Raw genomic sequence first — 27,324 nt, 5'->3', positions numbered from 1 at the left:
TGGCTGGAAGAAGCGGCAGTGATGGGAGACTGTCACGGCCCAGTGATCGCCGTGCAGAGAGCCAGGAGCCTGACATGTAGAGTGAACTCATTCTGTCCAGCCGGCATGCTCATCTCAGGGTACTAAATTAGATCCATTGCAAATTCATGAAAGGCAGACGTCTGACAGCCTGCCAGTCAAACGCCATCTCTCCACCGGGCTGCACATAAACAGGCCCGCATGGAAAGTCAGGTCGGACTAAGTCCTCAAATTGGTCCTGTGTTGATGCAGCAGATAGATTTATACTGGCAGCATTACAGAGGAAATATACAGGAGCATTTAAAACAAACAGAAAACAGCCTAACTCAGACACAAACAAACAGTGATTCACTTTGTTTACAGGTACATTAAAGTGTAATAAATAATTTTACAGTGGTGTTGTGAAGGTACAGCATGTCAGGAGTAAATAACAAGCCAATCAAATCACCTACAGTAGCGCTGGACCGTGAGCGCGAAGAAAACTACAATTCCCACAATTCTCTCCGCATTGCGCATGCGTTGTCGTACCATAACGACATGACGGACGGTTATGTTTTCAGTAGCAACCGTAACTCTCAACTGAATAAAGTCCTCGTAAAAGGTAAGAAATGTTTAGAAAGTGAGCAGAAAAAAAATCCCTGAGAAACATTTTTGTAAAATACGGAGCCATAAACGTCACAATGGTGTCATATTACGATAATTAGCAGACGCAGCTAGCCGGTTAGCCGAATGTAGCGCTGCTAACTCAGCGCTAGTTTGAAATTTGAAGGAGAGAAATCACAACAAACTCCAGCTGTTGTTGTTTTCTTTCCACATACACGTTTCTGACTGTCGTTCGTACCTCAAACCTGTGGGATGTATTACGTTTGTTTCGAATAACGTCACTTTAGCAAATCAGTGTTGAAGATGTGACGCCAAACTCCGTTTTAATTCTGGCAGCTTTTCATGGCTGACGGATAAAAGGTGATTTTACACAAGATATCAGACATCTTACAAATATCAGACATCTTACAAGTATCAGACATCTTACAAGACAGTGAAGAGTCACGAAAAGCCAGTTTGTTGGATCGGCATTAATTCAACACATCAAACTATTTTCATTTCAGTGAAATTTCAAAGTAAAAAAGGCTCGCATCATATCATTCCGCTAAGTGATGGCGGAGGTATCAAATGAATTTTTCAAAATAAAATAATAAATAATGTGGAAAATGAATGGCTTGTGGTGTGTAACATGAATGCTGAATTCATTATAAAATACACGCTATCATGAAAAAGCAGTAAGGCTTCTTCTGCGGTGTGTATTTTCTACCCATCACCTGGATTAGTCTTTAATAGGGGATTTTGTAAACGGAGTTTGGTGTAAGGTTTTGTCCAATCTTTGTAGATTGGGTTATATCGATGTAGGACCACATCCTGACCTCTGACCTCATTCCTAGTGCCTGTCAAGTGAAAATGCAAATGTTGAAACTTATTTGACTGATGGAGGTTTTTATTTCCAGACTGAATCATGTCCACTGTTCTCGATGACACGGCAGCAGATGTGCCAGTCAGAGACATCACAGTCCACCTGTCCCGACTCCCAGCAGCTCCTCAGGGTCTGTAAACACATCTGCTCCGTGTTTGTCCATGAGATTGCACATGTTAATATCTAAAACCCCAGATGTTGTTTCAGTGTCTGATTTCTAACAGGTTTGAATGATGCTGTTCATAACTTTCTTTTTGGCGTGTTTACTGCTGCATGGAAACTTGAAAGGATACCTGATAATAGTAAAAACTAAAAAAGTACATCAGGCATAAATGAACAGGACACATTTTGGAGTTAGTGTTAATACTGCGAGGACGATGCATCGCTGCATTTATCACTTCCTGTCAGTAATTTTTTAATTTTTATGTTTGATTTATAAGATTTAAGACCATATAATGTCCTAAAAAGTCGTTGGTGGATTTTGTTTCAGATATGTGAATAGTTGAATTTATAACCGCAAGAAATATTTTGTTTATTATGTTCTGACAAATTTAAAGCTGGTTTTCTGTCAGTTTGTTAGATGGACATACATATTAATATTGGATATAAATCCAGATTAATGTCATTCTTGATTTAAAACACAGCGCTGCTTTTATTCAGCCTCAGCTGATGGACACTTGTGCCGTTGTGTTGATTCGTGCGCACAGATCCGTATCAGCATGCTCGTGCACGACAGGACATCTCGCGGGTGTCCAGGGAGGAGCTGGAGGATCGATTCCTGCGTCAGCACGAGGAGACGCTGCTCCTCAAACAGCACATCCACAAACAGGACGACAAGATCAAGAAGTGAGACGCTCACACGCTGCACAGAGCCGAAGAAAACTCAGTTTCAGAGTTCTCCTTGTTTATTATTTATTTATTTATTTATTCTGGGGTCCTACATTCAGGTGATTTAACATTTTTCAAACTAAAATATGTCATTTCACAACATGTTTGAACACGATTATCTCCATATCTGTGTGAAACTGTCCAAACAGTTTGAGAGGCCCTCAAATAAACCCTCCTCCTCCTCCTCTTACTCCTCCTTCACCTCCTCCTCCTCCTTTTCTTCCTCCTCCTCCTACTCTTCCTTCTCCTCCTCCTGCTCCTCCTCCAGGCTGGGTACTAAGCTGATGCGTCTGGTGAAGGACCGGGGTCGCATGGAGCAGCTGGCGGTGGGAGGAGCCCTGCCCCTGACCAGGCTGAGAGATGTGGAGATGGAGGAGGTGATGGAGGAGCTGCAGGAGAAGGTGCGGGGCCTACAGGCCGACAACGAGCGGCTGAAGCAGCGCCTCCTGGTGGCCAAGCAGCAGCTCGTCACCTCTCAGAGCCAGAGAGCGACGCCGTACGGCCACGTCCTGCCTCGGGTAAACTCGGGGTTGAAGAAGCTCCGAGACGACGCCTCGTCTCCTCCGATGAGACCGAAGAGTGAGTCACAGATATGTTGACCTTTAATTCATCAGTCTATTAATCTACGATCGTCAGAAACAACAGACAAGGTCGACTAAAATAACTGAACCTAGAAGAATCTTTGGTGAAACCACCGTCAGGTAGACCGTCTGAGTTTTTATTCAGGAAACAACTGATTTATAGACACCAGTTCATTGAATTATTCCAGCGGGTCTGAGAGGGTCTGGCTCTGCGCTGCGGTGGATCAGTGAACTGTGCAATGGGGGGGGGGGGAGCCTCTTCCACTGCTGTGGGTCTGATGTGAGACTCAGAGACAGTCGGTGTGAATGTGTTCAGTCTTATTAAATCCATCATTCTTCCTCACTGACCTCAGTTCTGATTTATCCACCTGCTGTGTGTCTTTATCTCCAGTTACATTCTTCTGTGTCCACAGTCCTTCAGAAGGCAGATAGTTGAAGGTTGGAACGACTCTAATTTGACGCCCCGCAGGTTCCAGGAGTTTGGAGGGAGCCGGGAGACCTCCGTCCGGCCAGCTGCCCCGGTATGGACACAGCCTCCTGGAGGAGGCGCGGGCCGAGATACGCAACCTGTGAGTGCCGGTGGAACACGCCTGTACCAACGAACTGTTGTCGGAGGAGTTGAGGTTCAGGTGTGTTTGTAATGAGGTTGAACAGCTGACTCCGTGTCCCAGAGAGAACGTGATCGAGTCCCAGCGGAGCCAAGTAGAGGAGCTAGAGGGAGTTTCGGAGCTGCTGAGGGAGGAGCTGAGGAGGAAGGAGGCCGACCACGAGGAGAGACTCCTGCAGGCCCGACAGCAGCACACCTCCAAACTCAGGTAGCGGCCGCTCCGAGATCTGGTGAGCCGGGCCTTTTAATGGAAGCGTGTAAACAAACATGTCTGACTCGCAGGTCGCAGGTCAACAGCAACGTGACGCTGATCAAACTGCAGAAGCAGCTGGCGGACAGATCCAACGCCGTCACCGAGCTGGAGGGGCGATTCATGCAGCTGCAGGAGGTGAGCAGCGTCGACCTCTTCCTCACTCCACGAGTCCAATATCAACAAATCAATACAGCAGCTTTGAACAGAGGATGTTTACAGCCCGAGGCGAGGCGTGTGTTCTCTGAACCTCCGAGGTCCAAAGGATCGATATCATTTAATCTGAGTGTAAATAACCAGCTGATGATGTTAACCTGCAGGTTCCAACAGGAAAAGAACATGTTCAGTAAGACACTCGCTTTTAATGCTCTTTTAATTACGATTAATCTTCTGATTGTTTTTAACTCTGAAAAAGTCAGAAATATTCTGATTATAGGGAAAAAAACTGAGAAAAGCAGAACATGTTTGTGTCTAAAGTATTTGATCATTAAAACAGAATAAATAATTCTCCTTCAGGTGATTAATCACTGCAGCCGTAATCAATATGTTCTCACCAACCAATCAGAACCATCAGTGATGTCATCGTTGGTTTGTGAACGTTATGAATCCTCCAGTTCAGATTCTGTCCGTCACCATCTTTGTTAGTTCGGAGCGGTTTGGAAGCAGGAAGTGACCATATTTGGACGAGCTGGGGGAGGAGCCAGAGGTGGATCTGACCGATCTGATTGGAAACCTGACGATACTACGTCCTGCCCACCGATAGCTGTAACCTGACTGCACCACAGGCCTGTCATCTGTGTTTTCCAGAGTCAGCAGACGCTGAAGGTCAGTCACGATGCGGCGATGACGAAGGTGGACGAGCTGTCGACTCAGCTGAAAGACGAGCGGCTGAAGAGTCTGGAGCTTCAGAAACAGCTGCAGAGCTCGAGCATCTCCAACATCCAGACGGAGCAGGTGAGTTTCTGGGTTTGTTCTGGTGAATACGACATCGTAAGAACAGCGTGAAAGAGGCTCTTGGCCTCAACGATGAACTGGTTAGATTTTGGTGGTCAGAGGTCAGAGTTCAAGGTCACTTTGACCTCATGTCCCTCTCATCTAACATTCTTATGAACACGATATTTTGGGAACGCCTTGAAGGAATTTCATCAAACGTGGCTCAAACATTCTCTTGGACGATAAACCGATAAGACGTTGGTGGTCAAAGGTCACCTAATTCAGGAAGCTTCACCATCTTTGTTTTGTACAGTTACCATGGTTACAGGTTATCATTCTCTGTTCACACTCATCCCCCACTTTGTCTGTGTTGTTGCTGTTGAACAGCTGCAGGAGCGAATCGGTGAGCTGGAACAGGAGGTCGACCTGCTGAAGGACAACAACGAGAAGCTGGTGACCAGGTGAGCTCTCAGGCGTCTCTTCATACGTGTTCGTGTTGGTTTATATGCGTCTCACGTGGTCTCCGTGTGGTCTCGTCCTTTCAGAGCCTTTGACATGTCTCAGCAGCAGAAGTGGCAGCTTCGTGAGCAACAGCTGAAGCTTCAGATCGGCCAGCTGGAGACGGCGCTGCAGGCCGACCTCGTGGACAAAAACGAGATCCTGGACAGAGTCAAGGCGGAGAGAGGTGCGTCCACATCCTCCGGCACCGAGTTAATCAATGTATCAGGAATAATATTCACATGCTCAACATCCCTGTGGCGGTTTTTCAGACATGAATGAGAAGCTGACAGAAGAAAACAAGAAGCTTCAGATTGAGTTCCTGGAACAGAAGCAGCGACTGGAGGACGTGAAGCAGAGGCTGAACTTCTACAGCAGAGTGAGACGCTTCAGTTTCAGAATACATCCTGAAGAGAGGCGTGAACAAACAGATCCTCTCTAAATCCACACGTCAGTAAACGTCCTCACTGACGCTGTCTTCGCTGTGTTTTTTAAAGGAGGGCGATTACGACGTGGCCGAACTCACCGAGGCGCTGCTGCTCATCAAAGTAAGTGGAACCGTTTGAAGTGTATTCTCCGCATCCATCGTGATGATTTATTTAGTCTCCTCACCTGGACCTTCTCTCAGAGGCGTAAATCCCAGAGGAGTGGAGAGCTGGGCTTCCTGAAGGAGGAGGAAGAGGAGAGCGGCGTCCGAGAGCTGCGAGCCGCTCACGCCGAGACCATCCAGGAGCTGGAGAAGACCCGGAACCTGCTGAGCATGGAGAGCCGGATCAGCAGAGACTACAAGGTGGAGCGGGTCGACATCGCCGGCGTCTCTTCGGTTTGACTCTGAATTCGTTCGTGTTTTTTCTCCGCTGGAAACAGTAAACCAGTGAAATGTGTGTCAGGTGGAGCTGGAGGCTGCGACCAGGAAGATGGACGGCGACAAATCTGAGTACGAGCAGAAGCTGAAACGTCAGGCTCAGCTGCTGGACGCCAGGGCGGCCAAGATCCGGAAGCTGGAAGGTGAAGTTTAGACTGTTTGTGTTTCTGTCTGAAATGAGCGTTCGGAGCTCTGATTATCAACTGAAGCTGTTTCCTGCTCCTCAGCTCAGCTCAGAGACATCGCCTACGGCACCAAGACCTACGTCTTCAAACCCGACGTCCCGGGTGAAGACGAGGCGGAGGAGCTGGACGAGACTCTTCACCTAGAACGTGGAGAAAACCTGGTGGAGCTTCAGATCGTCGGCGCCGCCCTGTCTCCGTCCGCCCTGCAGGCTCTGGGCGACGGCAAACCCTCCACCTTCTGCACATACTCCTTCTACCTGTTCGAGCTGCACTCCACGCCCGTGGTGACGGGCCGCACGCCTCGGTACGGCTTCACCTCTCAGTACGTGGTGAGCGCGGACGAGCGCTTCCTGGACTACCTGCAGAAGGGCTCGGTCACCGTGGAGCTGCACCAGGCGCTGGGTCTGGACTGGAGGACGCTGGCGGCCGGACAACTGAGGCTGCAGCAGCTGCTGGAGCAGGACGGGAGGATCCACGGCAGCCTGCCGCTGGTCGGTGAGTGAAGCAGCTGATGGACACAGAGACACTCAGATGATGTTAACATGCTGGACAAACAGTGTTTATACCACAAACTGTAATAAAAGAGTTCATAGCTTCCAGTTTCTGAAAAATGGTTCCGATCCAGAAGTGTCTTCAGCTGCAATACCAGCGAGTGCCACTAGAGGCCGTCTCCAAAAAGCCTCCGGCTCCATAGACTCCCATTCAACTTCTGTCATCAAATCCAAAGTGAATAAAATGTGTCCATCAGTTATCTCGGTGTTGTTAGCTAAAGTCACTCCTTCTTATTAGTTTTCTGGAGGTCCATCTGAAAATAATCCCTCATTCATTAGAAAAGAAGATTCAAGAAGACCTGTTTTTGGGGGTGTGTCTGTTTGATTGACAGGCCTGTGGTGCAGTCAGGTTACAGCTATCGGTGGGCGGGACGTAGTATCGTCAGGTTTCCAATCAGATCGGTCAGATCCACTGCTGGCTCCTCCCCCAGCTCGTCCAAATATGGTCACTTCCTGCTCCAAACCGCTCCGAACTAGCAAAGATGGTGACGGACAGAATCTGAACTGGAGGATTCATAACGTTCACAAACCAACGATGACATCACTGATGGTTGATGACATCACTGATGGATGATGACATCACTGATGGTTGGAGGAAACAAATCTGATCTGAGGATGAGCTTTATTTGACCTTTTGTTCAGGTTGTCCTCAGAAAAACGTGTAGTTTGAATAAAAGATAAGAATGTATGTCAATCTGTTTCAGGATCACGTGAGGAGGTTCGGTCCTTCGGCTCGGTGGATTACTGGATCAGGTTGAGGATTCCCATGACGGAGACCCTGCGGCTGTACAACGAGAAGCTGAAGGCGGTGGGCTTCATCAGCTCGGCTCTCAGCGAACACACACAGGTACGTCACTGATCGACCTGCAGATCATCTGATCAATAATTTAATCTACAGAATCTTTGTTGTTTAACAGATCGTTAAAGATTTGTTCGTTTTCAGTCTCGCGAACTCTCTGTCTCTTCCTGCAGGCGGCAAGCAGCAGCTGGAACGAGCTCTTGGTCACCGTCCGGCGCTGCTCGGACCTTCGGTGCCGGACGTCCCAGCAGCCGAGCCCCTACGTCGTCTACAGGTTCTTCCACTTCCCCGACCACCCCACCGCCACCGCTCACGACCGCCGCGACGCCGAGTTCGACGACCTCAAGTCTTACTCGGTCCTGATGGATGGGGACCTGGACCGGTACCTGAGGTCCGAGGTCCTGCATGTCTACGTATTCGACTACAAAGAGGAGCAGGTGGACACATACATGGGGAAGGCCCAGGTGCCCCTGCTGCATCTGGTCCAGGACCAGGACGTCACAGGTGAGGGTCACCTGGTTACGCACATCCAAATCAAACTGACTTCACCTGGTCAGTAGATGGACCATCTGATTGGTGCTTCACTCTAACGGTTGTGCGCAGCTGTGTCAGACTGAGGATCTGCAGGCTGAGACTGCAGCTCATCTTCTTTTATTTTGAAAGAGCATTCTCTGCTGTTTGTTGCCTCAGGTGTGTTCAAGCTGGCAGATCCTTCTGGACTCTCTGCCGGCCACATAGAGGTGGCACTGAAGTGGAAGTCCTCTTACGTCCCTCCACCCGGCTCCATCATGGCCGCCGAGGAGAGCGAGTTTCACCCAGAGGAGGTCGAGGAGACGCAGAGACGAGAGGAGCTCCGTGTTGAGGACAAGAGGAGAAACGCTCTGCAGGAGGAAGACAACCGACGCTCTGAAGCTGCTGTCCTTCCACAGAGGACACAAATAAAGGATGGACCGATGGCCAAGAGAGTCACGTTTGTAGACGCCACTGCTGCGGACGAACAGGTGATGACATCACACACCGATAACGAGCCACAGCAGATATCTAAATACTCAGGACGCAACGTCCAACTCTCCAATCACGTTTTTACTCTGAGCTCGTTCACCACACAGGAACAGCTTCCGATTGGATGAGAGACTCAACATGGCTGCCGCCGATTTCTGTCGCCAAACAGTGAATAAAATAATATAATACAAAGATAAAAAGGTGGTTTGCTGATGAAAGCTGACGATACTACGTCCCTTTAGCTAACAACACCGAGATAACTGATGGACACATTTTATTCACTTTGGATTTGATGAGAGAAGTTGAATGGGAGTCTATGGAGCCGGAGGCTTTTTGGAGCCGACCTCTAGTGGCACTCGCTGGTATTGCAGCTGAAGACACTTCTGGATCGGAACCATTTTTCAGACCTGGAAGCTTCAAACACTTTTATAAACAGTCTGTGGTTTCATGTTTGTTTCTTTTCTTCTGTCAGTCTGAGGATCGAAGCTCAGCAGCTCCCAACACGTCTGCAGAGAAGATACCGACGTCAGCAGCTGTTGTCCAGGTAAACGCTGCCTGATTAAAGAGAAGGCTGCTCTCAAACCTCACGACTCAATTACAACGCTAGTACCTGTAATAAATCAGCAGGTGGTTGTTATTCTATACTGTTATTATCCTAAAATCAATTAAAATGTTGCACAAAGATGCCCAAAATATGACAGTCGCTGTGGTAACGTGTCGTCATTTTTGTATCAACAGGTTGATTCTAAAGCTGCTCAAAGCGCCGCTGAGGAAGACGGTGATGAAGAGGAGTCTCAGGTCTCTGAAGGACAGCTGGTCTCGGTGAGCCCTCCGTCCGGCTCCGACGACTCCGACATCTCCGAGGACATTGTGGAAGGTCAGAACATGCTGATCAGTACTGACCCCTGGTGGTCGTATCTGAACCGACAGTCAAAGGGAAGGTGTTTTTAGTACAGAAGCACATTAACACCACTAAAACTACAAAATAACAGAAGCTTTTACTGGGAAAATCTTGAACTAACCTGTAAAAAGTCACAAATTTCAAGTAAGTAAATTTTATAAAATGTCAAGATCCCACAATGCAGTGAGTTTCATGGAATATCAGGGACATTTTAAAAGTCTTTCCAGACAGGGAAAGTTTGGGGAGTTTGATCATGGAAAATCAGGGAATTTTGTTTGCATGATTACATTTTAGTTGCCATTGATCAAAATTTTAAAAAAAATTATATTTTCCCTGTAGTTTTTTTTTTTTAAATCCCGTTATTTCACGTGTTGGAAAATGTAAATTTGAAGACTTGAGGATACAAAATAATGAATTCAAAGATTGGGTGATGAAAAATAATAGATGTAAAAGCTGACTGATGTTTGTAAAACTACTATCAATCAATCAAATGTTGAAGAGGAAGCCCCTCGTTGCCACGCCAACAATAAGAAGCCTGCTGGTGACTGACGTTCCCATCTGAAACATGTTGTAGGTGTTTTGTGTGTTTGTAATGATGCTCAGGCCTCATTGGGTGATAATAACTGCAGCAGCTTTAAGCAGTGAAAAGTTTTTTCCCGAAAACACCCGTGAGTTTGTAGATTGAAGGAATTAAAATAAAGTCTGCAGCTTGTTTTCCTGTTCGTTAGATTTCAGTTCCAGTTTTGTAGTCAGTGAAAGTTCAGGGAGTTCAACGTTTGACCCTGAAGTTACAAAAACACCAAACTTTCATTTAAATTCCTTCATTTTTAGCTCATAATTTCTTATCTGTTCTTATTTGTTCTTATTGTCTCATGTGCGTTGTTGTGTTTCCACACCAACGCTGTCCACTGCTGCTGTGAGTCTGGAGGCCGAACCGGCATCGACCCAGATGGGTTTTAATCACCTCCTCGTCTTCACGCTGCTCGTGTTGTTGTTTTCCTGACACCACGTTAATATTGAATGCGGCTGCCGATAATCTTTAGAGCCGAACTTCATAAATGTTAATGAAATGAGACGCAGGAGACGGCGTGTTCAAACGTTCAGCGTGTGCTTTTTATTTCCGTCTTGATACGCCACCTCTCAGTCATCTTTGTTTTTTCTCTCCTCGGCTGCTTCCTGTCCAGATGTGGAGGTCCCGGCGGCCGCAGACAATCAGAGCGCATCGACTCAGTCCGACAGCGATGACTGCATCGTTCACGGAGCGGCCGCGGGGAGGAAGGTCAGTGAACGCCTCTTCTGTTTACAGCTTCAGTGAGTGTTTGGGAGGTTGTTGTTGCTGCAGACTTGATGAAAACTCGGCTCGGCTCCTGTTTTGTTTTTGTTCGATTTTATTCAGCCAACAATCTGCAGGTTGTTTCTGACCGTCCGCTCATTAAAACAACAAACCTCCGAGTCCGACACTCCCACAGACGCTGCAACAAGTCAAAGCAGCCAACAGCTACTTTTCATTATCACCTCATCACCATCATCTTCATCTTCATCTTCATCATCCCGACAGAAGAGCCTCAAAGGTTTCTGTCTTTCTGCATAAATACGACCTCAAACATCCAAGTCCTGAAAGTAGATCAAGAGAACTCAATTAAATACAAATACTGTGTAAATAAAAACAAAATGTGATGATTTGTAAATGTCATAAACTCATATTTAATTAAATATATCTGCTCATTTTGAATGTGAGCAGCAACATGTCTCTAAAAAGTTGTGACAGTTCAACAAAAGATGGAAAAGTTGTGTAAAAAATTTTTTTTTAAAAACACCTGGTGGAACATCTGACAACTAATGAGGTTACCATGGCAACAGATCAGTAACATGATTGGGTATAAAAGATGATTTCAGAGAGGCAGAGTCTCTCAGCAGTGAAGATAGGGAGAGGTTCACCACTCTGAAAGACTGTGTTGGAAAATAGTTCAACAATCTAAGAATAATGTTCCTCAACGTAAAACTACAAAGAATTAGTGGATTTCATCGTCTACGGTTCATAATATCATTAAAAGATTCAGAGAATCTGGAGAAATCTCTGAACACAAGGGACAAGGCTGGAAACCAATATTGGATGGTGGTGATCTTCGGGCCCTCAGGCAGCACTGCATTAAAAACACACTATTCTGGAGTGGAAATCACTGCATGGGCTCAGGAACACTTGTGAAAACCATCGTCTGTGAACACAGTTCATCGCTGCAGGTTAAAACTCCACCGTGCAGCAGCTGTTTCTGTGATAATATAAATGTGCCTTAAGAAACCACTTCGACTTGAATGAAGTAACGATGATGTCATCCTGACGTAACAGGTGTGTGCGTCTCCTCAGGTCTCGGAGCGGCTGCGGGTGGAGGTGGTGTCTCTCAGCCTGAGGCCCGAGTCCCGGCCGGCCCGCGACAGCAGCGTGGTGCGTCTGTTTGTGGAGTACTCCTTCCTGGATCTGCCCACCGAGGAGACGCCGCTGTCTCTGCCCAAACCACCGCGGGGGCGGAGCCTCAACTACAACTACAGCAAAGGTACGAGCCGGCGCAGGTGTGAGCCGGTATCTGTCCACACTTAGTGGAACTGTCCCTTTAAAGTAGCAGAACTGTGTGAGCAGCTCCTGGCTGCAGTGCATCATGGGTAATCAGACTAACATCACTGACCACTGTGATCCTGAAGGAAACCTAAAATCAGACAGATTCTCAGGCAGCTTCTGAACTGCGTGTCTCTGAGGTTACAGATCAGATCCTGTCAGTTTACACTCCCAACAAAGCGAAGATTCACCCTCCTCTACCTCAGTAACATGAACCCTGATGAAATCAGGCTTCAGTCCAACTTTTCATTCATCAGTTCAATATCGAGACAAATCGACCTGTTTATAGGATCAGCTGTTGTTGTTGACATAATTCAGGACTGAAAGAAACATCATTAATGTCCAGCTGTCTTGCCTCTGTGTGTTTAATGAGCACTGTCTGACAGACACCTGTTTATTTGTTTGTTTGTTTGTTTGTTGTCTTCCAGTCATCCTTGTGGACGCTGAAAACAATGCAGCGAGGCGGCGCCTGCTGAGGGACGTCCTGCAGGGGAGGAACGCTCCGATGGAGAGGTGACCACACACCTTGATGGACTTCCTGATAAACTGGACAGGAAACATATTTTATTTATTTATTCATTATTTTAGTTAGTTTATTTATTCATTATTTATTTTGTCTTGCCCCCCCAAACAGAATCCGGTTCACGGTGGTCAGCGAGCCTCCGGAGGAAGAGGAGCAGGAGAGGGAGTGTGAGGACGTGGGCGTGGCCTACCTGAGGATCGGTGAGATCCTGGAGAAACAACAGGACCTGACGGAGGCCCACCTGAATGGTCAGCACACACACACACACACACTCTCACACATACTCACACACACACACACACCCATACACACACACACTCACACAGTGATCCTCTCACCTCGATGTCGGGAGGAAGAGGAGTGACAGGAAGTGTGTGTGTGTGTGTGTGTGTGTTCAGTGTTGGACGTGGAGGACAGCAGTGAGGTGGTCGGCAGTCTGACTGTGTCCGTGGAGGGACTGGAGGCTCTGCAGGACATCATGGAGGACAGGCCGCCTGTTTGCTGAGTCAACGCTGAGGTCTTCATCCACAGGTCCAGATAACAGCAGGTAAACCGGGCCGGTTCGGTTCTGAGTCGTTCCGACAGCTGTTGGATTGTGTTTCGTTCTTTTGAGTCGTCTGAGGTGAAGAAGTGACGAAGACGTATGTGAATCATGTGACTTCATCGTCCAGCTGTGAGGAAGACAACTCCAGATCTTCATCACACAAACTTTCAACCATGTTTTTTATTTTTCACCGTTTAAGCCCCCACTGGAGCTTTTTAAAAACATCGGCTCTTCTTCTTCTGCAGTTTTTAACAGCACTGAGCGGAGAAACAGCGCCACCATCTGTCACGTTCCACCTCTGAACTGATAAATAAACAAGTCAATTCATAAAATAAATGAACACAGTTTGAGGAGCAGCTGATAAAACCACAACAAACAGCTGTTCAGCGACTGTAAAAAAAAATCATTTTATTAGAAATGTTTCAGAGTGAAGTTCAGATTTATTTTCACACTGAAATAAGGAACTCGTATAAAACTAATTTTTAAAGGTTTCACCCAAATTTTTATCCCATTTTTATGAGAAAATCAGCTTCCTACGAGGCGTAGGTGACCCCTGATCTTCTGTCTGCAGGTAAACGACCTCTATGTGGCGCTTCAGTAAAAACTGGATTCTAAATGTAAACAATCTTATTTATTTATTTTGTTGTTGTCGAGCTGCAACGTTCCAGAGATGAATATTTAAACGCTGCAGATGTTCGACGTGTTTCTGTTCATATTCACCGACACTCAAGTGACGAGTTTCTGACAGGTGACGAGTTTCTGACAGGTGACGAGTTTCTGACAGGTGACAAGTTTCTGACAGGTGACAAGCGGCAGCAGTTTTATTTTGAATTGTTAGTGTTTCTCTTTAAAATGTGCCGAGTCATGTTTGTACCGTTTCCTGTAGCTCACAAACGTGCCTTAAATTGGATATTTTCTGAATGAGGTTTTGTATTGTGCTCCAATAAAGAGTTCTTTCACGTGTTGTAAAATATTTCACGTTTGACTTCATCAGTTTTTAATAAAGCTGATGATTAAAGATTAAATCATCAGCTAGATAAAAGTTTTATGGTTTTAAAACACATATCTTCAGTTTTTTTACTCAGTTTGAATTTTTTTTACTTCACATCTGAAGGTTCAGAGTTCATATCTCAAAATGTTTACTTAAAATTCAAAATAAGTTCATATTTTGAGTAAAATTTATTATTGAATCTTTTCCTGTTACCAAATAACTTTAGATCTTTAGTTTCATATTTTGAGGTATTTTCTTTTCTGGTTCGTCGTACGTTCGTCCCGTTCTCGTGAACTCGATATCTCAGGAACATCTTCAAAGAATTCATGGTCCTGGTCCTGGTCCAGGTCCCAGTGCAGGTCCCGGTCCCGGTGCAGGTTCTGGTCCCGGTGCAGGTCCCAGTGCAGGTCCTGGTCCTAGTCCTGGTCCTGGTCCCGGTGAAGGTGCCGGAACCGGTCCCAGTGCAGGTCCTGGTCCCGGTCCTGTTCCAGGTCCTTGTCCCGGTCCTGGCTGCTGTCTGGGTGGAGCGGTAGCAACCCAGCAGGCAGCAGGATGTCAAATCCAGCTGACACAGACGGAGAGTGAAGGAGACGAGTGGAGAGTTCAGAGAGAGACGAGCAGGAGGAGGAGAGACGAGACGAGGAGGACAGACAAGACGAGCAGGAGGAGGACAGACAAGACGAGCAGGAGGAGGACAGACGAGACGAGGAGGACAGACAAGACAAGCAGGAGGAGGACAGACGAGACGAGGAGGACAGACAAGACAAGCAGGAGGAGGACAGACGAGACGAGGAGGACAGACAAGATAAGCGGGAGGAGGACAGACGAGACGAGCAGGAGGAGGACAGACGAGGAGGAGAGACAAGACGAGCAGGAGGAGGACAGACGAGTAGGAGGAGGAGAGACAAGACGAGCAGGAGGAGGAGAGACGAGGAGAAACACCAGCAGGTAAACCGGTTCTGGTCCATCTGCAGACGTGTTGATCTCATTTTATTTGTCTTCAGTGTTTCTCTGCTGCGACGAGATGTGTTTGTGTTTCTGAGAGAAATCAGGATTTGGTGTAAAAACTATTTCTGATTTTCTAATAATTTTGTAGTTAATCAGAATTCAGAGGTTTTATTTTCAGAGATTAGTGAGAATCCTGAAAATAAAACTACTCTTAACAAACCGTCGACCATCAGTGATGTCATCAACCATCAATGAGGTCATCGACCATCAGTGAGGTCATCATCCATCAGTGATGTCATCATCCATCAGTGATGTCATCATTGGTTTGTGAACGTTATGAAGCCTCCAGTTCAGATTGAACCTACGAACACTTTTATATCCAGTCTGTGATCCAACCTCATATTTCAGATTTTTTTTTTAATAGTTTCAGTCACAAATTAAAAAGCAGGTTCGGCCCTCTGAATTTTGAAGTTTGGAGGTAAATCCAAAATGAAAGTGAAGTTTCACGTGTCGCTGATCTTCTTCATATCCTCAGGTAATTAATATCAACCTCAACACTTTAAAATGATAAACTGTTTTAAGGAAGGACAGTGAGCTTTTATTTTGGTGACCACGGAAAAGGAAGCAGCCACAACATGTTTGTTGTTTGTTGTGTGTTTACGGCTGACGTCTCCATGGTAACGATCAATGACCGTCTGTGTGGGAAATCAGCTGCTGGTGAAGGCTGAATGTTCATCTTTATCATCATCATCATCATCACCACCACCACCATCATCATCATCATCACCACCATCATCATCACCATGATCATCAACATCTTCATCACCATCACCATCATCATCACATCATCAACATCATCATCATCACATCATCATCACCATCATCAACACCATCACCACCATCATCATCATCACCATCATCACCATGATCATCAACATCATCAACACCATCACCACCATCATCATCATCATCATCTTAATCACCACCATCATCATCATCATCATCTTAATCACCATCATCATCATCATCACCATCATCGATCAGATGTCTCAGAGATCCAGACAGTGTGAGGAAAACTGATCGATTCTTTCTTTAATTGATTTAATTAGGAACCTGATCAGGGTTAAAGGTCCAGTTCACTCAAAATTAAAGGTCCAGTCTGTTCAGAGCATTTTGACACGAAAAAAAAAAGAAAATTCAAAATGATCAAAGGTAAAACTTGTCGTGGTCAGAGGACTCGGTGATGAGTCAGCAGTTAGTTTGAGATGAGCAGGAAGCACCTGCTGACCTCGGATCTGCTGACCTCGGATCTGCTGACCTCGGATCTGCTGACCTCGGATCTGCTGACCTCGGATCTGCTTCCTGCAGCAGCAGCAGATCTGGCCAGGTGCCATGAGTCTGGACGAGGACGCCCGCTGGCTGGAGTGGGTCACCAAGCAGTTCGAGAGCATCGCCGGGGAGGACAAGGAGATCGACCTTGACGAGTTTAAGACGGCGCTGAAGGTCAAAGAGGTGAGAAGACACCAGAAGTGTTCGGATGGAGGAGGACGGAAACCTTCTTCTGTTTCTAACGTTTGTGTTGTCGTGTTCAGTCGTTCTTCGCTGAGCGTTTCTTCGCCCTGTTCGACTCGGACGGCAGCAGCTCCATCAGTCTGGGCGAGCTGCTGGAAGCTCTGGACCTGCTGATCCACGGCAGCGAGACCGACAAGCTGCGCTTCCTGTTCCAGGTCTACGACGTGGACGGTGAGCGACGCGGCGCCAGGAAGCTCGTTTTTGTCTGGCTGTTTAACGAAACTAAGCGCGATTTGTGTTGAAGTCCAGTAGATGGCAGTAAACTCGCCCGGTTCTGTTGTTTCAGGCAGCGGCTCCATCGACCCGGACGAGCTGAGGACGGTGCTGAAGTCATGTCTGCGAGAGAGCGCCATCTCTCTGCCGGAGGAGAAGCTGGACGACTTGACGCTGGCGCTGTTCGAGTCGGCCGACAAAGACAACAGCGGCGCCATCACCTTCGAGGAGCTCAAGGCCGAGCTGGAGAACTTCCCCGAGGTGATGGAGAACCTCACCATCAGGTCAGATGATCCGTTTCATCACCTGTTCAAGAGGAGGTGCGTTTCTGACCGTCTGTAAGAATGTTTGTCGCCTCTCCTCCTCATCAGCGCTGCTAACTGGCTGAAGCCTCCTGATGTGGACCAGAAGCGGCGCCAGACGCCCCGGTACCTGACCCGGGCCTACTGGCAGAACAACAGCAGGAAGCTGATGTTCCTGTGCGTGTACGCCCTCGTCAACGTGCTGCTGTTCGTCGGCGCCGTGATGCAGAACAGACACGGCGGCGCCTGCTTCATGGTGGCTAAAGGCTGCGGCCAGTGTCTCAACTTCAACTGCACCTTCGTCATGGTACGACGGCTTCAACGCCACCGCAACATTTATTATGAAGGAGCTGAAAATAATAAAGAGGATCAGTGGACAGTCCAGCGTGTGTTGAGTTTCAGCGTCCAGCAGAGGGCAGTGCTGCGCTCACAGTTCAGTGTGTGTGTGTGTGTGTGTGTGTGTGTGTGTGTTTTCAGGTGCTGATGCTGCGCCGCTTCCTGACGTGGCTCCGGGCCACCTGGGTGGTCCGAGTGTTTCCTCTGGACCAGAACATCCTGCTGCATCAGATCGTCGGCTACGCCATCCTCTGCTGCACACTGGTGCACACCACCGCCCACATCCTCAACTTCGGTACACACACACACACACACACACACATACATACACACACACACACACATACACACACACACACACACACACACACACACACATACATACACACACACACACACATACACACACACACACACACACACACACACACACACACACACCACACACACACACACACCACACACACACACACCACACACACACACACACACACACACACACCCAGGTCTCTGGTAGAATAATTATTATAGTTTTCTCTGAATGTTCCGTTCAGGATCTTTGATCTGGATTTAATTCAACTCAATGCAATTCATAGAGTAAAGTCACCGTAGAACATAGAGCATGGAACACACTGGTCCGGTCCTGGTCCGGTCCTGGCCCGGTCCTGACCTGGTCCTGGCCTGGTCATGGTCCTGGTCTGGTCCTGGCCTGGTCCTGGTCCGGTCCTGGTCTGGTCCTGGTCCTGGTCCGGTCCTGGCCCGGTCCTGGCCTGGTCCTGGTCCTGGCCCGGTCCTGGCCTGGCCTGGTCATGGTCCTGGCCTGGTCCTGGTCCGGTCCTGGTCTGGTCCTGGTCCTGGTCCGGTCCTGGCCCGGTCCTGGCCTGGTCCTGGTGTTCAGACGTAGATCCGTGTCTTGCTGTGTCTCAGTCCAGATGTCGGAGCGCGGTGAGTTCGGGCTGTGGGAGTACCTGCTGACGACCCGACCCGGGATCGGCTGGGTGAAGGGAACGGCGTCGCTGACCGGCGTCGTCCTGCAGGTGGCGATCTGCCTGATGGTGCTCTGCTCCAGCACCTTCGTACGGCGCAGCGGACATTTCGAGGTAAACGGCACTATGCTAAGCTAGGCTAATTAGCCAATAGGCTTGTTAGCTTTTAGAGGGGATCGTTTCAGATTTAGCTTTTTTTTTTCATGGGGTTTAACAAACTCAACTATTCAGATGTCAGTGCATGAAGAGATTGTTAAACTCCATTAAACTGGGTTTTAACTAAGCTATGTCTACGCTAGGCTAGTTAGCTTTTAGCAATACTACTTTATCTGGTGTTGTGTAAAATGTAAAAAATACTTTTGTAGTGGTGGACGTCTTCCTGTTGAGCTCCCGCCAAAATAAAAGAGAAATATTGTGATCTGTTGCCCCTGCAGGTGTTCTACTGGTCCCATCTGTCCTACGTGTGGGTGTGGTCTCTGCTCATAATCCACTGCGCCAACTTCTGGAAGTGGTTCGTGGTCCCGGGTCTGGTGTTCCTGCTGGAGAAGGTTGTGGGCGTCGCCGTGTCCCGGATGGGCGGTCTCTACGTGGTGGAGGTCAACCTGCTGCCGTCCAAGGTGACCTACGACCTCTCAGACACAAACCGCTGAAGGTTGATTTAGTTTTTTACAGTTTCTTTGTGTGTCCATCAGGTGACTCACCTGGTGATCAGACGTCCTCAGTTCTTCCACTTCAAACCCGGAGACTACGTCTACATCAACATCCCGGTGATCGCCAAGTACGAGTGGCACCCGTTCACCATCAGCAGCGCGCCGGAGCAGTCGGGTACGAGACCACGCAAACGTTACTTCCTGTGACCAGGAACATCAATTCACCTGCAGATTACTTCCTGAATTTATAGATTCTCAATCGGTCGGTTGTTTTATCTCAAAAACCAGCTCATGAAAAGTGATGAATCATCAGAATATCTTGTCAATTGACACGTCGATTATTTGAAGAAAAGATAGAAGATGCTACCGTCAGTGAATATGAGGCTAACCGCTGTTGACCTTTGACCTGCAGATACCGTGTGGCTGCACATCCGCTCCATGGGCCAGTGGACCAACCGGCTGTACGAGTACTTCCGGCAGCCGGAGAACGCGGCGCTGAATCCCGAGCGGCTGGCCAGCAGCCTGAGGAGGCGCCGGCAGCTGCTGAAGGTCGGACGGGGTCGTAGGTCGTAGGCCGCGTGTCCGTCCGCCCGCCCGCCGTCTCACGGTTCTTTGTGTCTTCTGCAGGAAGAGCTGTTCACCTCTAACGGAGCCGTGGCGTCCAACGAGGACGAGGCTGTCGAGCTGACGATGTACCGGCAGAACGGCTCGCCGTCCGGTGAGGCCGCGGCGCCGGCCGGAGCTCAGGAGCCCGCGGAGCCGCCGCCAGACGAGCTAGGGCCAGCGGAGCGGGGAGAAGCTCCGCCCCTCAAAGAGGTCCGCAGCTTATCGGCTAATAACACACTTTATATTGTAACATTATCACATTATTCCTACTAAAAAAGGATTTAAAACATCTCGGAGGCGTTTTTATCAAACAGGAAATGCTGCGTTTGTTCGGGGACTATTTTCAGACTCCTGACGCTCAGCTTCTCTTTTTAACTTCAGGTTTCTCCAAAGTTCGGTGAAAATCACCGGTTCTGCAACATCAAGGTGAGAAAGTCACGAATCATCTACGACACACGTTTCAATGTGTCTCAGGTTGATGATGTCACAGAGCGCTAACAGCTCCGATTACAGCTCGTTGCTCTGCTTCATTCATCTCACGGTGACCTCTGACCTTTACTCAGCAGCAAACATCAGTTTGATCCAGTTAGAGACCAGCTGATGAATGTAACGTAGCATTTAGCTTCCAGGTCTGAAAAACGGTTCTGATCCAGAAGTGTCTTCAGCTGCAATACCAGCGAGTGCCACTAGAGGTCGGCTCCAAAAAGCCTCCGGCTCCATAGACTCCCATTCAACTTCTCTCATCAAATCCAAAGTGAATAAAATGTGTCCATCAGTTATCTCGGTGTTGTTAGCTAAAGTCACTCCTTCTTATTAGTTTTCTGGAGGTCCATCTGAAAATAATCCCTCATTCATTAGAAAAGAAGATTCAAGAAGACCTGTTTTTGGGGGCGTGTCTGTTTGATTGACAGGCCTGTGGTGCAGTCAGGTTACAACTATCGGTGGGCGGGACGTAGTATCGTCAGGTTTCCAATCAAATCGGTCAGATCCACCGCTGGCTCCTCCCCCAGCTCATCCAAATATGGTCACTTCCTGCTCCTGAACTGGAGGCTTCATAACGTTCACAAACCAACGATGACATCACTGATGGTTGATGACATCACTGATGGTTCTGCTTGGTGGAGACCAAAACAAAGCTAAAAGACGCCTGAGTTCAATGTCGGTATCTATGTTGTTGCTGCATATTTAAAAACACAGATGAGAGTGTGTGTGTGTGTTTCAGTGTTACGTAGACGGACCGTATGGGACTCCCACCCGACAGATCTTTGCCTCTGAACACGCCGTCCTCATCGGAGCAGGAATCGGGATCACGCCGTTCGCCTCCATCCTGCAGAGCATCATGTACCGGTAAGAAGTTCTGCTGGACCGCCGGACGTCCCGACTCAGAGAGCCTGGTGGTGAACGTGTGTGTGTGTGTGTGTGTGTGTGTGTGTGTGTGTGTGTGTGTGTGTGTGTGTGTGTGTGTGTGTGTGTTCAGGTACCGCATGAGGAAGCAGAACTGTCCCAACTGTAACTACTCGTGGTGTGAAAATATCAAAAACAGCGAGATGAAGCTGCGCAAAGTAAGAAAACTTCATTCTGCTGTAGTTTAATGGAACATGTTGGAGAAATGATCTGAGTCTGTCTGTCTCTGTCTGTCTGTGTGTGTGTCTCTGTCCGTCTCCGTCTCCCACCCTGTAGGTCGACTTCATTTGGATCAACAGAGACCAGAAGTCCTTCGAGTGGTTCGTCAGCTTACTGACCAAACTAGAGATGGACCAGGCTGACGAGGAGCCGGAGGGTCAGACATCAATTAAATATAAAAATCAGCTGATGGAGATGAATTAGAACCGCCAGACAGATCTAATCAAACTGTTTATGTTCTTCCCAAACTGTCACCTCAAACATTCCGAACACATTTCAAACAGTAAATTGAATTAAAACTGAAGCAGTGATCTGCAGACCCAACGGGTCGGGCCGCCAGCTCCCCGACGTGCATCACACGAGGGTCCACATGTTTCCACTTGCAGTTTTTATTTTTTTCTCGATGTCGTTTCTGATTCTTCTTTTTAAAAAAAATCGTCAAAACTAATGAGAGTTGGTGCTGACGCATGTGCAAAGTTTTGTGAGGTTTGGAGCATCATTTGACCTTAAACATCAACTTCCTGCATCACGGCGAAACATCAAACTTAGCTGCATCGCCCTGGTTATACTATATACTATATACAATATACTATATACAATATACTACATACATTATATACTATATACAATATACTATATACAATATACTACATACATTATATACTATATACAATATACTATATACAATATACTACATACATTATATACTATATACAATATACTATATACAACATATTATATACTATATAAACTATATACCATATACTATATACTATATACAATATACTATATACAATATACTACATACATTATATACTATATACAATATACTATATACAACATATTATATACTATATAAACTATATACCATATACAATATACTATATACAATATATTTACTATATCACTGCAGACCTCCCTGAAAACATGTATATCTACTATCTAAAGAATGTCTGCGGCAATTAGTGCTGAAGCCTCTCGCCTAAAAGGTTTGGGTTCAATCCCCCCCCCCTTTGTCATGACTTAAAAAACCGGGCACACTGATCAACAAAAACAAATTCTTTTGATAACTTTTAATTCCAAACATGCTAAGAGTGCACAGACTCAATTTCGAGTCGGTCCGACAAAATCTGTTGGAGGAGTTCGTTAAAGTACAACATGTGTGAATCGACAAAAATGGCAACTAAATAAAAAATGGTGGATTTCCTGTTGAGTTGACGTAATGGTGCGTTGGAACTTTTTTGTACATCTCATTGTGATACACATGTCCACCGAATCTCGTGCATGTAGGTAAATGTAGCTGCCAGGTCATGTGTTCAGGGGGTGCGAGCGAGCCATTTGGCCACGCCCACTCGTGACTCCACTAAAATCCCAAATTTTTCGCCAGGAGAGATTTTTGTATCAACTTTCATGAGTTTTTGAATATGATAAAGCCTCCAAAAATGCATGGTTAAATTTGAGCTGCCATCTCGTCTTCACTGATGAGTGTAATGTGTGTTTGCTGCCACGAGAGGGCAATAAAAAGTGTCCACCAATGAATTGAAAAGGTGAAGCAAACCTTAAAATGTGGCATCCTCGTCGTTTGGGGCAACAACAACCATCAAACCATCAAATCACATGAAAACTCATCCATCACACTTTTTATTCACTTTATTCTGAGAACAAGAGGAGACTTTTAAAGTTTTTAAAGACGCGCTGCTGTTCTTCAGGTCGCTTCCTGGAGATGCACATGTACATGACGTCAGCGCTCAGCAAGAACGACATGAAGGCCATCGGCCTGCAGATGGCGCTCGACCTCCTGGCCAAGAAGGAGAAGAAGGACTCCATCACTGGCCTGAGGACCCGGACACAGCCGGGACGGCCCGAGTGGGGGAAGGTGAGGTGGAAGTCACTGTGTCTCTTTAGCTGCAATACCTGCGAGTGCCACTAGAGGTCGGCTCCAAAAAGCCTCCGGCTCCATAGACTCCCATTCAACTTCTCTCATCAAATCCAAAGTGAATAAAATGTGTCCATCAGTTATCTCGGTGTTGTTAGCTAAAGTCACTCACTGATGGGTGATGACATCACTGATGGTTGATGACATCACTGATGGTCGTCATTCTGCCGACAAACATGCAGCAAGAATTTATGTTACTTTGATTCAATCTGCCATCATTACCATGGTGACAGACAAACATATCATGTCTGATCCAGACATTAAAGAAAGTCAGAAACATTAAAAAGTTATTTCGAGCTGCAGCAGAACTTTACTTACTCTGTGTGTGTGTGTGTGTGTGTGTGTGTGTGTGTGTGTGTGTGTGTGTGTGTTTGTCAGGTGTTCCAGAAAGTGTCGGAGGAGAATAAAGGGAAGGTCCACGTGTTTTATTGCGGCTCGCCGGCTCTCGCCAAACTCATCAAAGCTCAGTGTGAACACTTCGGCTTCCACTTCTACAAGGAGAACTTCTGAGAACACACACACACACACACACACACACACACACACACACACACACAGAGACACACACACACAGAGACACGCACACACACACACAGAGACACACACAGACAGACAGAGACACAGACACACACAGAGACACACACACACAGACACACACAGAGACACAGACACACACAGAGACACACACAGACACACACAGACACAGAGACACACAGAGACACACACACACACAGAGAGAGAGACACACACACAGAGAGACACACACACACAGAGACACACACACACACACACACACACAGAGACACACACACACACACAGAGACACACACACACACACAGAGACACACACAGACACACACACACACAGAGACACACACACACACACAGAGACACACACACACACACAGAGACACACACAGACACACACACACCCCTCCTGCAGCAGCTGATGGTCGGTGATGTCATCATAACTTCTGCTGTGGTGACATCATTAACGTTGTGTACCCGTGTAGCTCTACGTGTTTATTAAAGGAAGATTCCTGCTGATCAATTAGATTGATTATGATGAATATTTAAATATTGATTGATTATGATGAATATTTAAATATTGATTGATTATGATGAATATTTAAATATTGATATTATAATATATAATATATTATATATAATATTGAATCATTCAGATTCTCGCGCTGGTGGAGAATAAAAAAAACAGTTTTCAACATTTCAAGAAGCAGGAAAAAGCAGCTAATTTAGCTTCACGTACTGCTAACAGCTAGTGCTAACGGTGCCCTGCTAAGGCGAACAGCGCTAACTGGAAAAAAAGGGGGGAAAAAAGGAAAATGAGAGAAAAATATGAGCTGTAAAACTGCAAATTAATGACTTTTTAAGATGAATTCCAAGAAGGAAATAATAAAAACATAAAAACATAGATCCAAAGCTGGAGGCGACGTGGACGGTAGAGAATACGTTTAAGCTAAGCTAGTTAGCTTTTAGTAGCACTCTGTGTTGCTTTTCTTTGTACGATTCTAATCAAACTGCCTTTTTTGTTGTTTTTTGTCGTAAACAGGTTGTGAGATAAACATGTTGTGAGATGTTGGAGAATCTAAACTGATCTTTCACTTACTGAATTATTTTTAAATATGACAGTAAATTAGCATTAGCTAAAGCTAGCTGTGCTAGCCTCCACTAGCTTGTTTGGTTTTTTATTCTCTTATTTGTTGCTCTTTTGGAAAAAGGTGCACACAATAATAAAAACATTACAAATACGTATACAGTAAGAATAAGATCGAGTGAAAATACACATACAAACTATATCAACAAAAATATCTAAATCCAACTTGGGATGAAATCAATCACTTCAGGAGGAAAGTAAACCATTCATGTTGTTTCAGGTCAATTTATTCATTTAAATTTAATTTAAATTCATTTAAAACGGGTTGTTTCAGGTCAATAACATGTATTCAACACTTGAATTATTGTGATAGGTCTATTTAGGTTACCAGCTTCAATCAAAGCCTTTAAATGTTCAGCATCATTTATCTTTGCTGAAAATGTTTAAAAACTGCTTGTGTTGTTCAAAATAAATATAATTTCTATAATAACGTCTATCGCACCTGTTTCATTTGGTTTCTTTATTCAAAAGGTTAGAAACTGGAAATATGACAGAAAACAGACTTCTGAATCGATCACTTTGATATCATCGGATTTTTGTGATATTTGCTGAACAATCAATAAAATATCGACTTTATGGATCAAACAGAGTTCATTTAAAATGTAACATACGTTTCAGAAAAGTTGATGTTTAATTCTATTTTTAGCAGATGTTGGTTGATTATATGTTGTTATATTATATGTTGTTATATTATGTTGTTATATTGTATGTTATATTATATGTTGTTATATTATATGTTGTTATATTATATGTTGTTATATTATGTTGTTATATTATATGTTGTTATATTATGTTGTTATATTGTATGTTATATTATATGTTGTTATATTATATGTTGTTATATTATGTTGTTATATTATATGTTGTTATATTATGTTGTTATATTGTATGTTATATTATATGTTGTTATATTATATGTTGTTATATTATGTTGTTATATTGTATGTTATATTATATGTTATATTATGTTGTTATATTATATGTTGTTATATTATGTTGTTATATTGTATGTTGTTATATTATGTTGTTATGTTATATGTTGTTATATTATGTTGTTATATTATGTTGTTATATTATATGTTATATTATATGTTGTTATATTATGTTGTTATATTGTATGTTGTTATATTATGTTGTTATGTTATATGTTGTTATATTATGTTGTTATATTATATGTTGTTATATTGTATGTTATATTATATGTTATATTATGTTGTTATATTATATGTTGTTATATTATATGTTGTTATATTATGTTGTTATATTGTATGTTGTTATATTATGTTGTTATGTTATATGTTGTTATATTATGTTGTTATATTACATGTTGTTATATTGTATGTTATATTATATGTTATATTATGTTGTTATATTATATGTTGTTATATTATATGTTGTTATATTATGTTGTTATATTGTATGTTGTTATATTATGTTGTTATGTTATATGTTGTTATATTATGTTGTTATATTGTATGTTGTTATATTATGTTGTTATATTATATGTTGTTATATTATATGTTGTTATATTATGTTGTTATATTATATGTTATATTATATGTTGTTATATTATATGTTGTTATATTATGTTGTTATATTATATTTTATATTATATGTTGTTATATTATATGTTATTATATTACATGTTGTTATATTACATGTTGTTATATTATGTTGTTATATTATATGTTGTTATATTATGTTGTTATATTGTATGTTATATTATATGTTGTTATATTATGTTGTTATATTATATGTTGTTATATTATGTTGTTATGTTATATGTTGTTATATTATGTTGTTATATTATATGTTGTTATATTATGTTGTTATATTATATGTTATATTATATGTTGTTATATTATATGTTGTTATATTATGTTGTTATATTATATGTTATATTATATGTTGTTATATTACATGTTATATTATATGTTGTTATATTATATGTTGTTATATTATATGTTATATTATATGTTGTTATATTATGTTGTTATATTATATGTTATATTATATGTTGTTATATTATATGTTACATTATATGTTGTTATATTATATGTTGTTATATTATATGTTATATTATATGTTGTTATATTATGTTATATTATATGTTGTTATATTATATGTTATATTATATGTTGTTATATTATATGTTATATTATATGTTGTTGTATTATATGTTATATTATATGTTGTTATATTATATGTTATATTATATGTTGTTGTATTATATGTTATATTATATGTTGTTATATGTTATATTAT

The 27,324-nt window shown here is 44.5% G+C and overlaps 2 protein-coding genes across 6 annotated transcripts; both read left to right on the top strand.

The window, feature by feature from the left end:
* Positions 1-542: 542 nt before the first annotated feature.
* On the top strand, positions 543-14,192 carry rpgrip1l (RPGRIP1 like). Of its 5 annotated transcripts, none has more exons than XM_069140022.1 (25): positions 543-619; positions 1,518-1,613; positions 2,191-2,329; positions 2,640-2,950; positions 3,422-3,521; positions 3,624-3,767; positions 3,842-3,947; positions 4,617-4,763; positions 5,130-5,203; positions 5,288-5,427; positions 5,513-5,619; positions 5,738-5,788; positions 5,869-6,030; positions 6,131-6,248; positions 6,333-6,785; positions 7,546-7,688; positions 7,814-8,144; positions 8,331-8,641; positions 9,115-9,186; positions 9,381-9,519; positions 10,728-10,822; positions 11,909-12,095; positions 12,583-12,667; positions 12,789-12,925; positions 13,076-14,192. In XM_069140022.1, exons 2-25 carry the CDS (start codon positions 1,526-1,528, stop codon positions 13,180-13,182), a joined length of 3,747 nt encoding a protein of 1,248 aa, XP_068996123.1. In that variant the 5' UTR covers positions 543-619; positions 1,518-1,525; the 3' UTR covers positions 13,183-14,192. The 5 variants fall into 5 exon arrangements, with proteins under 5 accessions (XP_068996123.1, XP_068996122.1, XP_068996126.1 ...); XM_069140021.1 differs by having other exon boundaries at positions 11,891-12,095; XM_069140023.1 differs by lacking the exons at positions 543-619; positions 1,518-1,613; positions 2,191-2,329 and adding an exon at positions 2,349-2,430 and having other exon boundaries at positions 11,891-12,095.
* Positions 14,193-14,804: 612 nt separating this feature from the next.
* Positions 14,805-25,485, top strand: nox5 (NADPH oxidase, EF-hand calcium binding domain 5). Its single transcript, XM_069140035.1, has 17 exons — positions 14,805-15,160; positions 16,529-16,672; positions 16,753-16,903; positions 17,019-17,229; positions 17,317-17,554; positions 17,725-17,878; positions 18,511-18,683; positions 19,004-19,191; positions 19,267-19,394; positions 19,632-19,768; positions 19,847-20,035; positions 20,207-20,251; positions 21,048-21,172; positions 21,303-21,387; positions 21,506-21,605; positions 23,158-23,324; positions 23,763-25,485. The coding sequence occupies exons 2-17, from the start codon at positions 16,553-16,555 to the stop codon at positions 23,892-23,894; spliced, it is 2,343 nt and encodes a 780-aa protein (XP_068996136.1). The 5' UTR covers positions 14,805-15,160; positions 16,529-16,552; the 3' UTR covers positions 23,895-25,485.
* Positions 25,486-27,324: the final 1,839 nt, after the last annotated feature.

The sequence above is a fragment of the Embiotoca jacksoni genome, unplaced genomic scaffold (assembly GCF_022577435.1).
Source record: "Embiotoca jacksoni isolate LCO1_2020_lvr unplaced genomic scaffold, fEmbJac1.0.p SCAF_89, whole genome shotgun sequence".
In the NCBI taxonomy this organism is placed as follows: domain Eukaryota; kingdom Metazoa; phylum Chordata; class Actinopteri; family Embiotocidae; genus Embiotoca; species Embiotoca jacksoni.
This window is presented reverse-complemented; position numbering and strand designations above follow the sequence as displayed.

Coding starts and splice junctions, on each gene's coding strand:
- rpgrip1l (XM_069140021.1), top strand. CDS start 1,526: ATGTCCACTGTTCTCGATGACACGGCAGCAGATGTGCCAGTCAGAGAC. Junction 3,948..4,616: donor GATTCATGCAGCTGCAGGAG/GTGAGCAGCGTC, acceptor TGTGTTTTCCAG/AGTCAGCAGACGCTGAAGGT. Junction 6,786..7,545: donor CGGCAGCCTGCCGCTGGTCG/GTGAGTGAAGCA, acceptor AATCTGTTTCAG/GATCACGTGAGGAGGTTCGG.
- nox5 (XM_069140035.1), top strand. CDS start 16,553: ATGAGTCTGGACGAGGACGCCCGCTGGCTGGAGTGGGTCACCAAGCAG. Junction 19,395..19,631: donor CAGCGCGCCGGAGCAGTCGG/GTACGAGACCAC, acceptor TTTGACCTGCAG/ATACCGTGTGGCTGCACATC. Junction 23,325..23,762: donor GACGGCCCGAGTGGGGGAAG/GTGAGGTGGAAG, acceptor TGTGTTTGTCAG/GTGTTCCAGAAAGTGTCGGA.